General features: G+C 41.9%; 1 protein-coding gene across 2 annotated transcripts; it reads left to right on the top strand.

The window, feature by feature from the left end:
- The first annotated feature begins 435 nt into the window (after window positions 1–435).
- Window positions 436–20,909, top strand: pole3 (polymerase (DNA directed), epsilon 3 (p17 subunit)). 2 transcript variants are annotated; one of them, XM_026187296.1, is made up of 5 exons: window positions 436–826; window positions 906–1,035; window positions 16,952–17,037; window positions 18,987–19,105; window positions 19,974–20,909. In XM_026187296.1, the coding sequence occupies exons 2-5, from the start codon at window positions 970–972 to the stop codon at window positions 20,153–20,155; spliced, it is 453 nt and encodes a 150-aa protein (XP_026043081.1). In that variant the 5' UTR covers window positions 436–826; window positions 906–969; the 3' UTR covers window positions 20,156–20,909. The 2 variants fall into 2 exon arrangements, with proteins under 2 accessions (XP_026043081.1, XP_026043001.1); XM_026187216.1 differs by having other exon boundaries at window positions 437–1,035.
- The last annotated feature ends 357 nt before the right edge of the window (window positions 20,910–21,266 follow it).

Here is a 21,266-nt window from a genome sequence, read left to right as displayed (position 1 = left end):
TACAAGTGCCTCCATCCATCCATCCATTCACTTCCGCTTCTCCTTTTCAGGGTCGCGGGGGGCGCTGGAGCCTATCCCGGCTGTCATAGGGCGAGAGGCGGGGTACACCCTGGACAGTCTGTCGCAGGGCCAACACACAGGGACAGACAACCATTCGCACTCACATTCACTCGCACATTCACACCTAGTGGCAATTTTGGATTATCCAATTAACCTATCCCCACAAGCTGCATGTCTTTGGACGGTGGGAGGAAGCCGGAGTACCCGGAGAGAACGCAAACACGGGGAGAACATGCAAACTCCACACAGAAAGACCCCGGCCTGATGGTGGAATTGAACTCAGGATCTTCTTGCTGTGCGGCAACAGTGCTAACCACCGTGCCACCGTGCTGCCTGGAGCATATACAAGTGCCTCAAATTATTAAATATTGAACAGTAACATTGGGAGCCTGAGGTAGTTGAAATACCTGTTAATGTTAGGTAACTTACAGAGTGAACTTAAAGTATTTCAGTCATCTTGCTGATCTTTTATCAGATGTCAGTCAATGGTCAACAGCGGACATACGTCACAAGAAGGTCAGAGGTCGAAGTTTATTGCTGACGTAGGAGCTTCGTGGTAGTTGGAAGATTCGCGGGAAATGTCTGAAAACAAGTCGGCTCTGACGTGAACGCGTACAACTTCAACCGGAGTTTGTAGTTTAACCTTTCAGACTTACCAGATAAAATATCAGTGTCTTCATATAACGTACGAAACGGAGAGAGTTTTAACGTTGGCTTGCTTAACTGAGGAACTCCACGCACACAGCATTGTCAACGACGCTAATCGGTTAGCTCAGCGGTTAGCTCAGCGGTAACAGTCCTCCACAGCCTTTTAGCAACGATAACGGCTAAACCTGTTCTCCTAGGACGGCGGAAACAGCGGCGCACATACAACGGGCCCAGATAAATGCACATTAAACGGTGAGAACAATGGCAGAGAGGCCAGAAGACCTGAACCTTCCCAACGCGGTAATCACCCGCATCATCAAGGAAGCGGTGAGTGTGAACATCGAAACACGGTAGCAGTCACAATGTCGCGCGCGGTTGGTCTTTTTGTGTGTTTTATACACGCCGGGGATGGTTAAATACGCTAAACAAATACACGACGCAATTCTGGGAGGTCGCCGGTGACCCAGGTTAACTGTTTTTTTACGTTAACCGATTAGATTTGTTTACGTATTCCACTCTCCGTTTTTCAGATGTTCCGTTCGCTGTCTTTCTGTAACATAAATAACGTGGTGACATTTCCCTCACGACACCATCGATCAGCTCGCCGGTGTTCCAGATTATCTGGCGTCGCGAATTAACTGGTGACGGTCGAACAGACGTGTGGCAGACTTGCTTTTCAGGAGCCGCTACCGACAAACCAGCATTTGAGTACACACAAACTGCACGCTTTAGTTGTGAAGCGAAAACGCTGAAATCTGAGTAATAAAACGCACGAGGGAAACTATAACGAAGACGAGATTCTCCAGATCGTTTACTCTTGCTGTCTTGTGAACAGCATCGGCGTGGTGACGTTTATTTGTTTGCTGTTTTCGCGGTCGCCTCGTGCACGAGAATATCACCAGGTAAACTCGCAACATTTTTAAATATCTTGTTGTTCACGAGCAACAGGACGGACTGTGTTTGAGGTAACCTCACAAATGTCACAGATGAACTATTTAGTGTTTATTTGCTGGGTTGTCGGTAGCGGCTCCTGAAAACAAAGTCTACCTCACCAGTTAATTCGCGACGCCAGATAATCTGGAACACCGGAAATCCTGTTCACCTGCTTAACAACACCTGCTGATTCAGAAAACACAACTACATTAACTGGTGAAATTTAATGCGGGCAGCTGCTGATCAATATACTATAACGCCCCACAGTATTCTGCACAAAATAAGCGAATGTAGCTTGTTTCCTCAGTGCAGCGCTGCTGCAGTTTGTGTGCCCCTTCAGAGTGACTCATGTGAGTTAAAAAAGCCAGATGAACACAGCACTGGGGTGAACCAAAGCTCCACACAATCCTGCAGGACATCCAATGTTTGATGTCGTCAAGGCAGCGTAATAAGAGCTGGGGATGGTCTGACCTAGGGGTGGGCGATATAAACAATATCGGCGACCGTGGCTCAAGGGGTTGGGAAGCGTATCTGTAACCGGAAGGTCGCTGGTTCGATCCCCTGGTTGTTGTGTCCTTGGGCAAGACACTTTACCCTGCTGCCTACTGGTGTTGGCCAGAGGGGCCGATGGCGCGATATGGCAGCCTCGCTTCTGTCAGTCTGCCCCAGGGCAGCTGTGGCTACAACCGTAGCTTGCCTCCACCAGTGTATGAATGTGAGAGTGAATGAATAGTGGCATTGTAAAGCGCTTTGGGTGCCTTGAAAAGCGCTATATAAAAAATCCAATCCATTAATATATACGATAGAAACTATATAAATTTGGCCAACGATAGAGCGGTATCCGGTTGTTCATTCAGTCTGACGTCACTAGCCGTGTCTGGGTCTAAACTCCGCTGCAGGTCCATATATCAAACGATCACTATGGCATTACTGAGAGTTAAAAACTGTCTAAAGTCTTTCATCTTTAATAAAATGATCAGCGTTACCAGGTGTAACAATTGAGTTTAACATCCAGGCATCCATGAAAACGGAATTTATGACATTTGACGGAGTTAGAAGTTAGCAGGGAGTTAGCTCGCTAGCTTCTATCTAAATACAATATAGCATGTCCTGACTGCGGGGTTTTGGAAACAAATTCAAACGTACAGCTCTGTTATCACTTCCAGCATAAATGAAGACGGAAAACTAAACAGCAGTGACATTTGTAGGGTTACTGAAGTTGGGCTAGCTGGTATATAATGATGTGCTACGTGACCGCTAGCGACACAGCTATGTTAGCATAATATAAACAAGCTAACTTTTTTTCCACTCGATAAAAGTTAACGTGAGTGTTCTCGGTGGTCAGGAACAAATGTAATCGCATGGCAGGATGCTGTAAAAGGACCAAACTTCAGCCAGGAGAACAACTGAGATAATCCATCCACAATACGACGGGCGACCGTGGCTCAGGGGGTTGGGAAGCATATCTGTAACCGGAAGGTCGCCGGTTCGATCCCTGGGCTCTCTGTCCTAGTCGTTGTGTCCTTGGGCAAGACACTTTACCCTGCTGCCTACTGGTGCTGGCTAGAGGGGCCGATGGAGCGAAATGGCAGCCTCGCTTCTGTCAGTCTTCCCCAGGGCAGCTGTGGCTACAACCGTAGCTTGCCTCCACCAGTGTGTGAATGAATAGTGGCATTGTAAAGCGCTTTGGGTGCCTTGAAAAGCGCTATATAAATCCAATCCATTATTATTAATACGAGGTTAGTCATTCATATACTGCTGCATGGGCTGGGCTGTACATCGTAAGGTTTTAAAAACTGAGCTTAAATAAATGATTAGTGGTAATAAAAGCCGAGGGAGGTCAACAGGGATCACTGACTGTTTTAGGAGCTTTTTGAGATCAAATAGAAGAAAATACAAAACATTAAACATGTTCACAACACAAAAGCCATATTAAACGCAGACTACTTTAGGCCCGGAAGTAGGATTCGTCGTGTCATCACTGAACAACCGGATAGTCAAAATCTCTATCGCAATAGGGCATGTTGATGATGTCATCAAGCTGTAGGGCTGAACGATTATGGAAAATAATCTAATTGCGATTTTTTTGCCCCAATATTGCGATTGCGATGCGATATGCGATTATTTTTTAAGGTCTTTGTCTTCTGTATTATTAAACAAAGACAAGCAATACATCATATAGTATGGCCAATACTATATTACATTAATTTTAAACTGTTCTTTCCTGTTATGATGACATGAGGTGATGCATGAATTGATGACTGACATTTTTATTTAACTTCTTCAATCACAACAGTATATTTGAACATACACAATAGTTTATTTTTAGCTTACAAACATCTGAGCATAAAGTGCTGACAAGGAACCCTGGTGTAAACATTAAAATGAAAGTCAGTACAATGTGCAGATTGCAGAAATATACATAAACAAAATCAGTGGCTTTACCACACTCAGTTTTTCGACATCTGTGAACTACTAGACAGTCATTCAATTAAAAAATAATATGAAATAAATAAAACTAATAAATAAAAAATACACACATCTTACTGATCTCTGCAGTCAGTAACATTACACATAAAGTGCAAACATAATAGCAATTGTATAAACACACACACACAAACACGCCTTTAAAGTTTAAAGGCGTGAAATTGGACGGTCTAGTTCTGATTAGCGTCACCGCTGTCTCGGTGGAGTTTAATAAACTCGGCCGTCTGCTTCTTGCTATCTAAAATATAACCAGACACTGGTGTAAATTCTCGACTGTCTCATACTTCTGTTTAATAAGTTTTCTGTTTGACGTTTAGTCAGCTGTGTGAAAACCAAGGAGGAACCCACCCGGGGGATTAATAAAGTTTTATTTTATCTAATCTAATAACTTTAATCTCAGCCAAACCGATTTACTCACGAACAAACAAAACACTGAAAAAAGCCCAACAATAACATTTTTAGGTTGTCTAAGTGACTTATATATTACGTTTAACCCGAGCAGCGAAACTCCGCGGTGATCTGAAAATGATGTGCCGGGAGTTGTGCCGTTCTCGGCCGCATCAGTAACCCTCGAGCTCCCGGCTAGCTGTCGAGCTGGTGGGTAGCAGACGCCTCTGAAAACGTCGAAGCACTTTTGCAAATATGGGATATCTTGATAAACCGAGCAGATATTTGATGTTTACACAGCTACTTTCTCGCCTGAAAATATGTTAAAAGTTTATTTTGTGACCCAGAAAGATTAGTATGAGTAATTTTAAAACTTAGTAGCGGCCGCCATTGTTGGAAACTGGAGTTTGGCTGGGCCGCGCTATGAATTCTGGGATATGGTAGTAATTTGGACAGCCTTCGGCGCGTCGCTGTGACGTAATCGGTCTACAAATGCGGCCTCAGGAGGATGCAGCCCATGAATTTGGACATGTCCAGAGTATAATCGCAGCCTTTGCGGTTAGAAAATTGCACTTGATCATGTCGCGATATTATCGCAAATGCAATATATCGTTCAGCCCTATCAAGCTGCGCCTGTTTTGGTCAAAAGCATCGCAGCGGCTACAACCATTATCATCTGCAAAGAGATGAAGCACTTTTGAAATATGGGGAAAGCCAAAAACTGCGCTTCCTCCACTTCCGTAACATTTAACATTGATTCATTAATGTTGAATTGTCTCGCAGCTGCTCTGTTCCCATGTTGTTGCAGTATATTAATAACTAACCTCGTATTGTGGATGGATTATCTCAGCTGTTCTCCTGACTGAAGTTTGGCCCGTGTATAGCATCCTGCTATGCGATTGCATTTGTCCCTGACCACCAGAATCCCTCACGTTAACTTTTAATGAGTGGAAAAAAAGTTGGCGTTCATCCTCCAGCTTCACTGTGCTAATGTTATGCTAACATAGCTGTGTCACTAGCAATCCCATAGCACAACATTATATACCAGGTAGTCCAACTTCAGTAACCCTACAAACGTCACTGCTGTTTAGTTTTCTGTCTTCATTTATGTCAGAAGTGGTAGCAGAGCTGTACGTTTGAATTAGTTTAATTAGTCAGCAATGCTGATGATTTTATTAAAGATGAAAGAATTTAGACCGTTTTTAACTCTGTGTTCGTTTGACTTTGGGACCTGAAGGGACGGAGGTTTGGACCCAGATTACTTCGCGAAGCTCCTCACTACGGCAGCCGTAATGCTCTGACAATCCATCAAGCAGTGCGGCTTACCAAAGTTGTACTAAAACATTTTTTAACAGATTTCTGCAGCCAAAATCGGTTCGAGGTCAGTAAGCACAACCAGAATTCATACATAAGGCACACTCTAGATTTTTGAGAAAATTAAAGTTTTAGTGTGCCTTATAGTGTGGAAAATAATAAGTTATACAGAAGAAAAGAATATATCGCGATATATATCGTTACCGCAAATGCTTCAAATTATATCGCGATATGAATTTTAGGCCATATCGCCCAGCCCTAGTTTGACCCTGCTTTTTTTTCCAGAGTTCTAAACAGAGGCATTTTCAGAGTTCTTGTTAAAATCAAGGTGGGCCTGCAACTGTAAGTAGACCACTTTCTCCAAAACTTTAGACAGGAAAGGAAGCTTTGAGATTGGACAGTTGGGTCCAGGTTATGTTTTTTAAGAAGAGGCTGAACTATAGCTTGTTTAAAGCATGATAGGACACAGCCCGTAGCAAGGGACGTATTAATTAATCTCAGGATAAAAGGCCCAACAGTATTAAACGTGTTTTTAAGCAAGCTTGGGGGGAGACAATCAGAGGGGCAGTGTGATGATCTTAGGTTACTAACTACCTCAGTCAAGTCATTAAGGGAGACTGGCTCAAACTGCTCTAAGACAGCTGGGCACATAGGAGAAAGACTAGGATCTGAGGTAGCCGTTGACGAGACAAGGGCCCTAATAGATAGACTCTTGTCGTAAAAAATGCTAAAAAAAATCATCACAAATACTTGGTGAAGAAATGACTCCAACATTATCACGTGAACTAAGAAAAAAGATTAAGGACATTAAAAAGTACCTGAGGCGTGTGACTGTTTACTGACACGAAGTTTGAGACAAACTGTGTCTTTGCAGTTTTTGATGGCACCAGATGTCATGGCACGCCGTCTCTCGGTTCTGCAACGTTTATGTTTTATGTTCTTAGTGGTGTCCCTGCTAGTTTTAAAAACCCACTCCCTGTTGGTATATGAGCGACAGACGCTGCTTAACCCTTTAAGACCTACCATAGAACCAAGTCCGCCAGAGCTTACTTTATATTTTTTCATGTTGTAGTGCCATTTTTGGGAGCATTTCAAGTTGCTATACATCAATACAACTGTTATAGCCCATATTTTAATAATATGTATGCATTATGTCCATAGTAACTACATAAATTGCAAAAAAGTTGCAATAAACTACAAAAAAATTGAAAATCGTTTTTGTTTTTTTACATATATTTCTACTTGGAGAAATTTAAGAGGTTTATTCCTCAAAACTTTAAATACAAAAAAGTTGCAAAAAACAGTTTACAACAACAGCAAATTTAGCTCTGGGAAGCGTGTTTGGGTCAGAAATTGGATGCGGTGGGTCCTTACCATCGGTGACCGTGGCTGTTTAGGACTTTATTTTGGCCTCAAACAGCGCTGCCTTCTTCCTATTTACCCGACGTCATCGGAGCACGCTCACCTGAGGCTGCTTTATTGGTCGCCATGCTGACGGGATACGAGGGGAGGTGGAGCAAATATGAACAACCTACAAATACTGCCTGCTGCCACGGATGGACAGAGAGTTAAATTAGCTCTCTTAAACTTCACACAATTTGTGTCTGGGCCAACATGCAAGGGCCACACTCTAGACCTTGTCTTGGGCTACGGGCTGAATGTATCAATGACTGAAAATTGTGTTTTACCTATTCTAGACCACTCCGCAATTTTATTTGATATTTTAATCCCTAAATCTCCAGCTTCTGAGAGGGGAAGATTGCCCCTCAGATCATCTCGTAATATTAGCCCCAAAACATTGCTTGGAGTTAAATTACATCTACCTGATGTGTTGGACCCTATTTTTACCCAGGAGTTATGTGTGGACACCTTGACTGCCAATCTTAATAATGCACTTCTTGAACTACTGGACTGTGTTGAAATGTTCAAAAAGGAACCCTAAGCCTTGGTTAAATGAGGAGCTCTTGAACTTGAGAAGAAATTGCAGAAAAGCCGAGCGTCACTGGAGATCTTCCAGACTAGAAGTATTTCTCCAGGCTTGGAAGGACTCATTGTCTTCTCTTCAATCAGCGATGTTGACAGCGAAAGCAAATTATTTCTCAAATCTCATCATGAGCCATAAACCTAACTCAAAACTCATTTTCAACAGTGTGCAAATTAAAGAGAGTAAGTCAACTCTCTGCTGTTCTAATTTGATAGCTTATGACTTTCTTACATTTTTCAGAGACAGGGCTGAAACACTTAGAAATCGTATTACTCATTCATTAGACTACTCAGCTGCTTTGCCTGTTGGTGCTGATAAACTGTTCTCTGACTTCAAGGTTATTTCTCTGTCTGGATTAACTAAGGTTGTAAAAGCAGTTCGATGTACAACCTGTTCTTTGGATCCTCTACCAGCCTGGGTTATAAAGGAACTGTGGTCAGCATTAGGACCCTACATTCTGTTTCTTTTAAATACTTCATTGACGACTGGAGTCTTTCCTGAATGTTTTAAATCGGCTGTGGTAGTGCCGATCTTGAAAAAGCCTGGACTGGATGTTGACATGGTCGCAAACTATAGACCCATCTCACATCTGTCTTTTTTGTCTAAAATCTTTGAAAAAGTGGTTTTTAAGCAGCTCACTGAGCATCTGTCAACTAACAATCTGTTTGAACCATGTCAGTCTGCCTTTAGACCAAATCACTCCACAGAAACAGCTTTAGTCAAAGTGGTAAATGATCTGCTGGTTAATGCAGACAATGATCGCACTTCAGTTTTATTACTGCTGGATCTAAGTGCTGCGTTTGACACTGTGGATCACTGGATTTTATTGGATAGGCTTGAACATTTTATTGGAATTACAGGAAATGTTTTATCATGGCTGAGATCTTACCTGTCTGGGAGGTCTCAGACTGTTGCTTGAAAAATGATCTCTCAGAGACTTGTGCAGTGAGGCATGGGGTCCGTACTTGGACCATTGCTGTTTTCTATGTACCTGCTGCCTCTTGGTGTTCTTTTACGTTCTTTTAATGTAACCTTTCATTGTTACGCTGATGACCTGCAGCTTTATGTCCCTCTAACCATTGGAAATTGTGCTGAAGTCTCTAAACTAGAATGTTGTTTATCTGCAATTAAGGGCTGGTTATCGGATAATTTCTTGCTCCTAAATACTGATAAGACAGAGTTGATGGTCATTGGGCCACACAAATTTCAGCACTTGTCCCAAAATTTCATCTTGAAAATTGATGACAGTGCCATAAATTGCAGGAACAAGGTAAAAACTTGGGTGTGTGGTTCGATATGGTGCTCTCCTTTGAATCTCATGTAAAAGAGATAACAAAGACCGCCTTTTATCATTTGAGGAACATAGCCAGAATCAGACAAGTTTTGTCAAGCGACACTGCAGAGGTTCTTGTCCATGCATTTGTGTCTTCCCAACTCAGATATTTCCGTGACGCACACATACAGTCCGTGGGAAAGCGCCAAGTCTAGTGTGTGACCTTTTTCATGCATGGGACCAGTAACCCACTGGGTCAATTTAAAAGCGTCAATAATATTTAAAAAGTCCTTGACCAGAAGTTTAGAGTCACAGCAGACATGGATGTTAAAATCACCAAGGATTAAAAAACTGTCGAATTCAAGAACAATTCCAGCCATAAAATCTGAAAACTCTTTGATAAAATCCTTATTAAACTTGGGAGGACGATATATGAGGGCACACAAAGGCACAGCAGAGCTCAGGTGTAACTCAAAGAGCTGGAGATCAAAACTAGAAAATGAATCGTGCTGTAATGTGTGATGGCAATGAAATCGAGCATTGAACAAGCCAACCCCCTACCAGAGGACCGAGGGAGGCTGAAAAATGAGCAATCAGGAGGAACCAGTTCCGAAAAAGCTACAGACTCACCGGGTTGAAGCCATGTTTCTGTCAGAAACAGAAAGTCCAGCTGTTGGGACTTTAGGAAGTCATTTAATACAAATGTCTTGTTTGCTAAAGATCTTACATTTAGTAGAGCCATTTGAAGGGTGTAGATTCTAACATCAGATGCTCCGGCTCGGTTAAGCATGCAAAGATTTCTGTGGTCTACACCAGCGGTCCCCAACCTTTTTTGTGCCACGGACCGGTTTATGCCCGACATTATTTTCACGGACCGGCCTTTAAGGTGTCGCGGATAAATACAACAAAATAAAACCAGTACCGGTACTGGGAAAAAAAGATTTATTCATAACACACGTGAAAAGACCCAGGAAAACAGAGTTATTGATAAAAACGATAACAAAATAACGCTGAAAACCGACAAAAACCCTGAAAACCAGACATTTCACACCTGAGCCTCAAATCTCACGGCCCGGTACCAAACGACTCACGGACCGGTACCGGGCCGACGCCCGGGGGTTGGGGACCGCTGGTCTACACCACATCCACGGGTCCGAGGCCGCTTGGGGAAATAAAATGCTGACCGCACTAAGCTGGTCAGCATAATGATGCAATGTGTGCTAGGGCTGTTCGATATATATCGGATGACGATATAAAAACGTCTATTTCATTTTACGCTATCGTTTGATTCGTGGTGTTGCAAAATAAACTGTTTACAGCAATATTTTTTCATGGTTCTGATGGACACTGTAGTGGCTATATTCATTTCTTAAAGTTCTCTCTTTCTCTTATATTTAATATAACCACACTACTGACAGACAAGCGCTTGTTTTTATGCGTTGTGGTTAGCAACAACGACGGTAACAGCATCGGGTGTCCGCTTGTTTATGTTCCACATAAACCTTTCACAATAAAGCTCAAGATCCTGTTGAGACTTTTCAAAATAAACTGAATCACGTGAAAGAGCAGATTGTTTACGGATGAGAAGTAAAAAAGAGCCGCCAGGTGCTAAAAAATAAACCTTAGACTCAAACGTTAGAACAGGCTTTTCCCCGCAGCACGCCGTGTAATAAATACTCACAAAGAAAACGGCGGCAGTTACAACTTATGTCTAAAAATGTATCGTTTCATTCATCGGTTAAAACACTTGACTCCAGCTACATGACGCACAGCTGGAAACACTTCACGCAAGTCGAGCTGCCCGAGATTCACAGAATTTACAGAAAATGTTACATTTTTGTGATTTATATCGTTATCGGACGATAGATGTCTTATATCGGGATATGAGGTTTTGGTCATATCACACAGCCCTAATTTATGCCCACAAATGGCATCGGGACCACCAGCTTTAACCCTCTGAAATTAGAGATGATTGACACTATGGAGCCTTGCTCTCAAAAACAGACATAGATGTAGTGCTGCCTGTGAAGCTGGATTTAAGACACAAGTGCTTAAAGTTTTTAGAACACATCAGCTTGTCATTACAGAACTTGACATTACTGGGTTGGTTGTTTGCAGCTAACAGACTTAAATTAGTTTATGTTAGCGATGTTGTTGTTTAGCTAGCTGCACTCACATGGGAAAATCCAGCTGTTAGGATTTGTAAAACGCATTATAAATGAGAACAGCGGAGAGCCCAGTCACCAGACAGACAATTTGGAGTCCAACACTTTAGGTTTTCCTCACTACGCTGTGTGTAAATCAGTCTCCAGCTTGTTGGTCCAGGGAACGACCTGTCACCCGATTCAGACAGGCTCTCCATGACACGGGCCCCATTTAAAGTGCTTTACACACCCAAACATTACAACTAACAGCTGGATTTTTGTGTTTCAGTGCAGTTGGAATAAAAACATAAAGCCACTTACTGCTTTCAAATTCAAATTCAAATTTTATTTGTCACACACACACAACCATACACAGTATGACATGGGGGTGAAATGCTTGTAGCTGTACAATGCCCGACCATTAAATGACAGAAGAAAAGTTTTACAATATTTACAATTTACTACAAAAATTTACAAATTAACTTAGGAATTTACAGTAAAGAATGTGCAAATAGCAGAAGAGATTATAAAGATAAGGATTATAAATTATAGGAATTATAGGATTATAGGAAATGTGTGGTGGTGCGTGTGGTGACGTGTGTGAGAGTCCAGTCTTATAGTGACGTGTGTGGGAGAGTCCAGTCCTACACCTGGTTCAGGCCCCGAATAGCCTGGGGGAAGAAGCTCCTCTTCATTCTCTCTGTTTTGGCCTTAAGGGAGCGGAAGCGCTTCCCAGACCTCAACAGTGAGAAGAGTCCATTGTTGGGATGGGAGAGGTCCATCATAATCTTCCTAGCTTTGGACTTGCACCGCTTGGTGTAGATGGACAGCAGGTCAGGGAGCTCTGATTGAATGATGCGTTCTGCCGAGCGCACCACCCTTTGCAGATCTCGTCTGTCCTGCTTGGTGCTGTTCCCAAACCAGGTGCAGATGTTTGACGTCAGGACGCTCTCGATGGTGCAGGAGTAGAAGTTCTTGAGCACCTTCAGTGGCAGATGGAAGTCTCTAAGTCTTCCGAGGAAGAAGAGACGCTGACGGGCTTTCTTAACCAGGGTGTTGATGTGACAGGACCATGACAGGTCCTGAGTGATGTGGACACCCAGGTATCGGAAACTGTCCACTCTCTCCACTGGCGTGCCACTGATGATGAGGGGTTTGTAATTCCTCGCCTGCTTTGTAGTGAAGTCCACGATCAGCTCCTTAGTCTTGCTGATGTTTAGGAGGAGGTTATTCTCCTGGCACCAGGTCTTCAGGTTCCTAATCTCCTCCAGGTAGGCCGTCTCGATGTTGTCGGAGATCAGGCCCACAACAGCAGTGTCGTCAGCAAACTTGACAATGGAGGTGGTGTCTGATGTGGCTACACAGTCATAAGTGTACAGTGAGTACAGCAGGGGGCTTAAAACACAGCCCTGAGGCACTCCAGTGCTGAGTGAGATGGAGGGGGAGACTTGTTTTCCTACCCTCACTGATTGGGGTCTGTCTGTGAGGAAGTTGAGGATCCACTGACACAGTGATGAGCTGAGTCCTAGATCCGTCAACTTGGTGAAAAGCTTAGAGGGAATTATTGTGTTGAATGCTGAACTGTAGTCCACGAACAGCATCCTAACATAATTCCCTCTGCCAGTGTCCAGGTGACTCAGGGATGTGTGGAGCAGGTGAGATATGGCATCGTCTGTGGAACGATTAGTCCGGTAAGCAAACTGAAGTGAGTCGATGGTGGGAGGAAGTGAAGAAGTGATGTGATCTCTCATCAGTCTTTCAAAACACTTCATCACAATTGAAGTCAGTGCTACTGGACGGTAGAGATGGCACGATACCACTTTTTTATGTCCGATACCGATACCGATATCATAAATTTGGATATCTGCCGATACCGATATGAATCCGATATAGTGTTTTTTAATCAATAAAACTGTTTTTTTAAAATATCTTGCTGCATTTTGCAAGTCTGCAAGTTCATACTCAAGTTTAAAACAACAACTACACTAAAGCTATTCTGTTATACCTGTATGCAAAAAAAATATTTCATAGTTCAGCAATACTGATCAATCTAATAAACTTAGACCTACACCATCCTCCCTATTCTGGTATTTTAAAGAGTACTTAGCATAAATATTAAGCAACCTAACTAATAGGGTTCCAACTCCCAGCAACAACAAAAATAAATAAATAAAAAATAGGGAACCACCCCTCACGCTCCACCTCATGATGCTTAATCAACGTAATCAACCTTAATTTGATGCAGTGTGAAAAAAAATGCACAGAAATCAATTATTTTTCAAGAAATATTAAATAGATTCAACATCTTTCTTCAACAAAATTGCAGACTGCACAGATGGTACCTTCCCAAAGTAAAAAGTACTATAGCTTACTAGGGTATATATATTAGACTTAATAGTCACTATATACAGTAATTGACTTCTATTCATTTTACATCAAATTAAAACTTTGGGTTTCAGATAATTATTTATTAAAAGCTAGACATTTTAAATGAGAATAAGAAAGAAAAGTATGTCTTTGTGCCCCCTTTTCCCTGTTAATGCCCTATCGGCCCCCCTGGCTAAACTTTGCTAGATCCGCCCCTGCACAGTTACCAGCCGTCAGCTACGTAGAAAAAGATCCTCGAGTAGAAAGTAATAATAAATAAATTCTAACAACAGCTTATCAAGCTTAAACGTGCTGCTGTTGTTCAGCCGCTGGTTTCCTCTTTCTGGTGCAAACTGGGCCAAAAACAAACCAGAGAGACGGACTCGCGACAGAAAAGCCGATCAGCTGATCATTTAAGCAGTTTCACGATTGAAGTAGCAGCAGGAGAGCGAGAGGCAGTCGCTTGTTAAGCTTAACGTGGGAATGCTTTACAAACATTCAGAGATGGACTTACACACTTGCTTTACTTCGCTCGGGGATAACTTTGTCGGAGATGAAATGCCAGGTTGCTAGCGAAGCTCCACATGCTATCCAGACCACCGACAGGTCCGGCATGCCACAGCTGCTCTATCACGTGATGCATACTGCTCCGACGTGCTAACGTTCTGAGGTGAGTTACGGCGTGTTGCAAGTTTTGTGAGGTGCTTTCGTGATATTTAATGGATCGGATTACATTTTTTATTTTTCTCCGATATCCGATCCAGTAATTTAGGTCAGTATCGGACCGATACCGATACGTAATATCGGATCGGTCCATCTCTACTGGATGGTAGTCATTGTGGCAAGCGGGCTGTTGTTTCTTTGGAACAGGGACAATAATGGACTGTTTGAAGCACGTGGGAACCACAGCTTGGGCCAGGGAGAGGTTGAAGATCTCCGTGAACACCGGTGCTAGTTGATCAGCGCAGGCTCTAAGGACCCGGCCAGGGATTGCATCTGGTCCTGCTGCCTTCCTGGTGTTCACCCTCCTGAAGGTGTTCCTCACGGCATGCTCTGTGATGACGAATGCATTTTCTTCACTGGTGCACTCCGAGCGCGCGCAGCCGTTTGTTGTTTTAATTGCTGCGGCGTCGAAGCGAGCATAAAACGTGTTCAGCTCATCAGCCAGTGAAGCATCTGCATTCATCATTGAAGAAGCTGGTCGTTTATAGTCCGTTATAGTCCGCAGTCCTTTCCACAGGCTCCTAGAGTCGCACTGTTGTAGCTGTGACTCTAGTTTTTCCCCGTAGCTCCGCTTTGCCTTTCGGACCGCGCTGCGCACGTTGTAGGACGCAGCCTTGTATAGGTCCATATTACCGGAGACAAGCCCTTCATTGTAGGCAGCGGTGCGTGATCTCAGAGCGTCGCGGATGTTTTTATCCACCCACGGCTTCTGGTTGGGAAACGTTCGGATGATAGTTCTTTCTGCTGTGTCGTTCACTAGTTTCCCGATAAATCCCACAACCGCTTCTGTAAACATGTTGATGTCATCAGAGCTGCGCCGAAACATGTCCCAGTCTGCGTCATCCAGTGCGTCATCCAGTGCGTCCTGCAGCGCGGCTTAAGACAGTTGCTTGTTGGTAGTCTCTGCTTTACGGTCAAGATGAAAAGGAATACCAAACCCTGTCAGTTCCAGGTCCTTGCCCCAGTACACAAGTGTTCCTCATTTCATGTTTAAGTGAGTCAAGCTTATAGCTTGTTAAGCTTATAGCAGTCTCTAAGGTTTGTGTACCTGAGTTGCCTTCCAATTTCACCCATTCTCCCTCTTTTCCTACATGAAGATTTTCCGTACAGTCTGAGCTCTGGAGGAATATTCACCGGCTTGACTCAGCTGATAGACCATAGTGACAGGAGGAACCCTCATCTAAGAATGAGTTTACATGTTGGTCGTGGCCTGATATACAGTTCTGCTCAAAAGCAAGAGGAGATAAGACCACAAATAACCTCATTATCAGTAAACCGGCTGACCCGACCGATCATTTTTGGCAAATACTGGAAAGCACATCTGGTACCGGAATATTATAGAGGGATATAAATGTATATAGATTCCATCTCCACAATGAGTCCTAATGGCCACGTTTGCTATCATTACACCTTACTGTAACAAGCATAGCATATGTAAGCATATATGTCTCTGTGTATATTATCTCCTAACCTAATGGGCCAGTCTCAACAAAACTTTGTACACATACGCAGGTTATTGACATCTATATATGCTTTCTTTTTTTGAAAGCATTTATGATAAATTCCAGTTGTTTTGATTTTCATATTCATCATCACCTGTGAATGTAAGCTACATTACGTTCTGTTTTTGTTTGTTTGTTTTTATGTTCAATGGCGATCGCCCTTATGTAACTTCAGTCACCACTCGAAAAAGTAAAGCAGTCAGAAATGTGTTGCATTATCAATGCAGAGAAGCATGGATAAGAATTGCACAGGTCGAGACAGAACTGCAGTGGAACCCCGATTTACAAAATTAATTCGTTCCTTTCGTAAGTCGAAGCACCCATCGTGCCTTTTTGACTGATGCTGAACAATAGGCTAATTGCTAACTAGAACAACAATACGTCGTTCAAGTGCAACAGCGAAGCGCAAGTATGGAAGCCAAGGGATTGTCACATGATTCGGAAGGCATTGTAAGCTCAGCCAATCAAAGCCAGCGGATTTCCCGAGTAACGAAATCAGAGTCAAGTTACGAAGGCACTGAACATTGCCGTTCAGTGCCTTCGTACCTGTAACTTGAATTTTTTGTGAAACGGGGTATTCGTAAGTCGGGGTTCCACTGTACTTATAGAACTAGACTATCAATAATTATGATTGTGTTGTTGGAGAAAAGATAAATGATTATTGCAGGCTTAGCAGGTTATGCTGTGACTAAAAGGTTGTGAATTATTATGCTCTGCCTGACTCAGCTGGTTATGTTTATGGCGTTTCAAACAGGTGTTGCCAACAGGGAAGATGCCAAGTGCCCTCAGGTGGGCAAATTTTGTAACATCGACTCTTATAACCAGGTTAAATGATGTTACTCTTGTCCCTTGTTTCTTTATTGGCTGGTATTGATACTGATTGACCGATGTATCAGTCAGGCTCAATGTTGGACCTGATATTGAGTTTTGGTGAACAACCACCAAATATAAGTTCAACACTTGGAATCGTCTCCAGGTGCAGCTTCATTTGCTTGTTACTTCATGAAAAAATAATTTAATGCAATACTGGCCAACCCCTTATGGGCCTTTGTTGGCTGACTGTGTTTTCTGATAATGTGTATGTAGTGTACCCTTGAGATAACACTTCTGTAATGTTTATTTTCAACAGCTCCCAGATGGGGTGAATGTGTCGAAAGAAGCAAGAAGAGCCATATCCCAAGCAGCCAGTGTGTTTGTGTTATATGCCACCTCCTGGTAAGAACTAATAAATCCCATTTACATAATGTGACCACTATTTATTTATTTTAGCAACTATAATAGGGGCGGGCGATATTTCTAATATACTTGCTGTATCTCGAGTTTTTCCACGTATGATGGTTAAAATGGCTTAAACATAATCATCGAGTATAGGTTGCCATGGAAATATTAAGCTGTCTGCATTTAAGTCAGTTTTTATTTTCTCTCACATGCTGTGAATTCATCAATAACCCCCCTGCCCAACACTGAGCATGCGTGTTTATATATATTTATATAGAGAAAAATATGTCAAAGTACAGTAATTTGCAAAACATGCCGTAAAATTATTGGCGCAAAAGGTAGCAGTACCACGAAATTATTCCACCAGCTGAAAAGTCATCCACTGCAAAATTAAGACTGTTTTAAACTCGGCATGTGAACATCTCCCCACACACCAAAGACAACTTTAAACCCGCTGTCATATGAGCTACAACGCCTATCGGCAAGAAGCTGAGACTCTGAGGTTTCTGTGGACCACACATGCTGATATTTTCTTTAAAAGAACAAACAAACAAACAAAAAAACCTGACTTCACTGAGGCTTACACTGCAGCTCACCCCCTTTGCCCCCATGTTTTGCGGTATAGCCACACACACAAAAAAAATTGCGATGTTGCATTTTCCTCATATCGCCCAGCCCTAAATTATAATGACTCCGACATACATGCACATATATTTATTAGGGGTGCAACGATACACAAAATTCACGGTTCTGTTCGATACTTTGGTGTCATGGTTCGATATTTTTTCGATACAAAAAAATGTTCATGCCTTTTTAATTTGTCATTTATTAAAATTCTAAATATATATTTTAACTCAAAAGTACAGTTTTTAAATTTAATGTTGCTGAAACAACAAAGTAATAAAAAAAATCTATCTGATGGAGGAATCACTCATCTTTGGAAAAGAGTTTATTACAGAGAAATGTCTCTTTCCAAAATAAAAGCTATACTATACGCTTCTTCTGGGCTATATTCTCAGCAGCATATTAAACATATCAGGTCCCCATAAGGAGAATCCTGTGCTAACGGCTGTCTAAATGACTCGGGTAAAGTTTGTAGCATGCGTGCTTGTTGTTTTTGTCTGCTTCCACTTGTCTTTGCACTAGGATGCTGTCGGAGTAAATGTGCAGTCATATTCGTTGTGTTCCCACTAGTGCTTTCAGGTTAATCTCGTTGAAATGACATTAACGCGCCATAACGCGGCAAATCGTGCGTGGGGCTGGACGGTGAGACCAATTGAGCATTGCGTGGCACATCCAACATACTGTTTTACTTTAGTCCATGACGCGCTTATCTTCAGGGTCATACTTCACATGAAAACCAAAATAGTTCCAAACGCCAGATCTGAATGAGGGTGGGGGAGGTTCAATTTGCCATGTTGCAACGAGCTTAGCTTCTGTCTCGCTAGCTTGCGCTGCGCTCAGTGGATCTGCGCTCGACAGTGGAGCCTAGGAGGAGTAGTCGAACGCAGATCCACTGAGCGCTCAACACAGACAGCATCGTCAGAAGAAAAGTTGATAAAATAAATTAAAAATTTTGTATTGTTTGATACACATGTGTACCGAACCGAAAGCACTGTATCGAACGGTTCAATATCGATACGAGTATCGTTGCACCCCTAATATATATATATATATTTTTTGTACTTTATTTATTCGAAATTCTGTTTTTAAATTATTTTTTTTATACATAGAATAAAAGTTTATCAAGAGTGCATGTAATTTTGTTGTGCTTTTGGCACGACAATAAAATCAATTTTTATTCTAATTTCCAGCACAGCAGCAAGCTAAGAATGCTATGATGTGAATGTTAATTCACAAACACTGAATCAAACAACTGCTTCAGTTTAAATGTTTTATTGTTTCCCCCCTGCTTTTTTTTTTTTTTTTTTTCTTCTTCTCCTCAGCGCAAATAATTTTGCTATGAAGGCCAAGCGAAAAACTCTGAATGCAGGAGACGTCTTGGCTGCAATGGAGGAGATGGAGTTCGAAAGGTTCCTGGAGCCCCTCAGAGAAGCTTTGGAAGGTGAAACTTTGAAAATACTCTCAGCTTTTAAAGATATTTTAATAAGTCCACAATAAGTTCAGTGACATCAGGACTTTTATTCATTTCCTTGTGAAGTTGTGAAAACAACACTAATGTTTGTATTAGGGATGTTTTTGTGACTAGTTTCTAAATGAGTGGGACAAAAAGTAAACTCGCCAGACTAAAACTGAGAGACGCTCAGATATCAAGTGAAATTTGAGAATGTTTAATGGAAAATGTCAAAAACTAATAACAGACAACTCTAAAGCTAATATACACTCTGATAGTAAGTTAACTTTAATATTTATTTATTGCCCCAAACTTTCTAAACAGAGGCATTTTAAACCATTTATCACATTCTTCAATAGTATATCATGCTTTTTAACAATGCAGCACCTCTCATTGTGCATTATCAACCTTACACATACCCAGACAGACAACGAAGAAGGAAACACTTAAAACACACTGATTTTAAATTGCGACTAAGTAGTGTGGTGCATGCACTATAACTAATAGATGTAATCTCTCCAGCGTGCCCCGGGTCTACGCTGGGGCCGCCTCCTGGTAAGACATGCCCATCTGGAGCTTAGTGGGCTCCTTTCAATGTGGAGAAGTAGCAACTCTACCTTGAACCCCTAACCAATGAGTGAAATCCTCACCCTATTGCCCATCCACCTTTTGGAGAAAGCTAATTTCCTCATTAAACATTAAAATCACATGTTGACCCTTTAAAAAAAAAAAAAAAAAAAAAATTTATTTATTTATTTTTTTTAGTCAGTATCATCAATTATGTCAACAAATCATCGCAGCCCTAAAGTAAAATATTATTAACTGCAAGTAACAGCAGGTGTTTTTCATTTGCCAACAGTGTATAAACAAGGACAGAAGGGAAAGAAGGTGTCTGAGCAGAAACGGAAAGATAAAGAGAAGAAGGTCGACACAGAGAATAATAAGAGCAGAGATGAGGAAGGAGAGGACGACGATGAGCGCATGGAAGAGGAGCCTGAGGTCGAGAATGAAGCCGAGGAGGAGGAAGAGGTGGAGAACTGATAACATTCTCCCCACAGAGAACTCCGTCACATACTCTGAGATAATTCCTGGCCAAATGGGATATGTGTGCGTGCAGCTCAGCGTCACCATGTATCAAATGATAATGAAATGTGAACTGAAAACGGGTGACTTCTAGCCTGAAAACATGCAACACAAAGCACAAAGAAGTCACCTGTCTAGATATGTCATGTGACCTCCAATTTTGGATAAAAGAATAACAGACAAAAAAAATGCACATTTGATTCTGCTCCCTGATGTGACAGTTTTTCTACATGACAATGAAGGGAATATGTCTGGTTTTCAGACAAAATAAAACGTTTAAAAGATGTCATCTTGTTCAAACGTCTCCCCAAAAAATGTATATTAAATTGCAATGAATAGAATTGAAAACTGTTACCTTTTATCTGTTAAGAATTGAAAAGATGAAATGAAATCACTGATTTCTTTGCATAGTCTCCTAAGCCAAAGTTCTGAAAGTAGAGTTGGAACACGTGTTATCATATAGGAACTTTAAGGCAGATTCTGGCAACATTTGGATTTAAATCTGCGAGATTGAAGTTGTCACTAATATTGGGTACAAAAATGCATGTTTACAGCTTATCCCACAACTACAGCTGAGGTGCATTGAGACAGTGAGCTGCTGTTGGGTTTTATACCTAGAGAAACTAGTTGTTTTGTTGTTTTTGAACCATTTATACTTTTGTAGACTTGTATACAAGTTGCTAAGATTTTTAATAAATTTGTATAAAAAGCATACTTGCAAGCTTTGTCTTGATAAAACCGGTACCTTGGGCTGCTTCTAAAAAAAGCAAAGGTGGGGCTGTCTCTAACCAGGTAATGCATGTCCAAATGGTAAATAGTCTGGCTTTTGTATAGTGCTTTCCTGCTCTATGTGAGCACTGAAAGCACTTTATACAACTTGCCTTATTCTCCCACTCATACATGCATTTGTCCTCCTTTTTTCCAAGTAAGTGTTTTCTAGCGTTCACGCAAATTCGTACTCTGACGGATGCATCGGAGAGCAACTTGATACCTTGCACAAAGATGTTCAGTATGCAGACTGTGTGCGGTCAACCTTCCACCAACCCTCTGATTAGTAGATGACCTGCAC

Source organism: Astatotilapia calliptera, chromosome 1 (assembly GCF_900246225.1).
Source record: "Astatotilapia calliptera chromosome 1, fAstCal1.2, whole genome shotgun sequence".
Taxonomy (NCBI): domain Eukaryota; kingdom Metazoa; phylum Chordata; class Actinopteri; order Cichliformes; family Cichlidae; genus Astatotilapia; species Astatotilapia calliptera.
The sequence above is the reverse complement of the archived record's forward strand: the minus strand, read 5'-3'. Positions and strand labels throughout refer to the sequence as shown.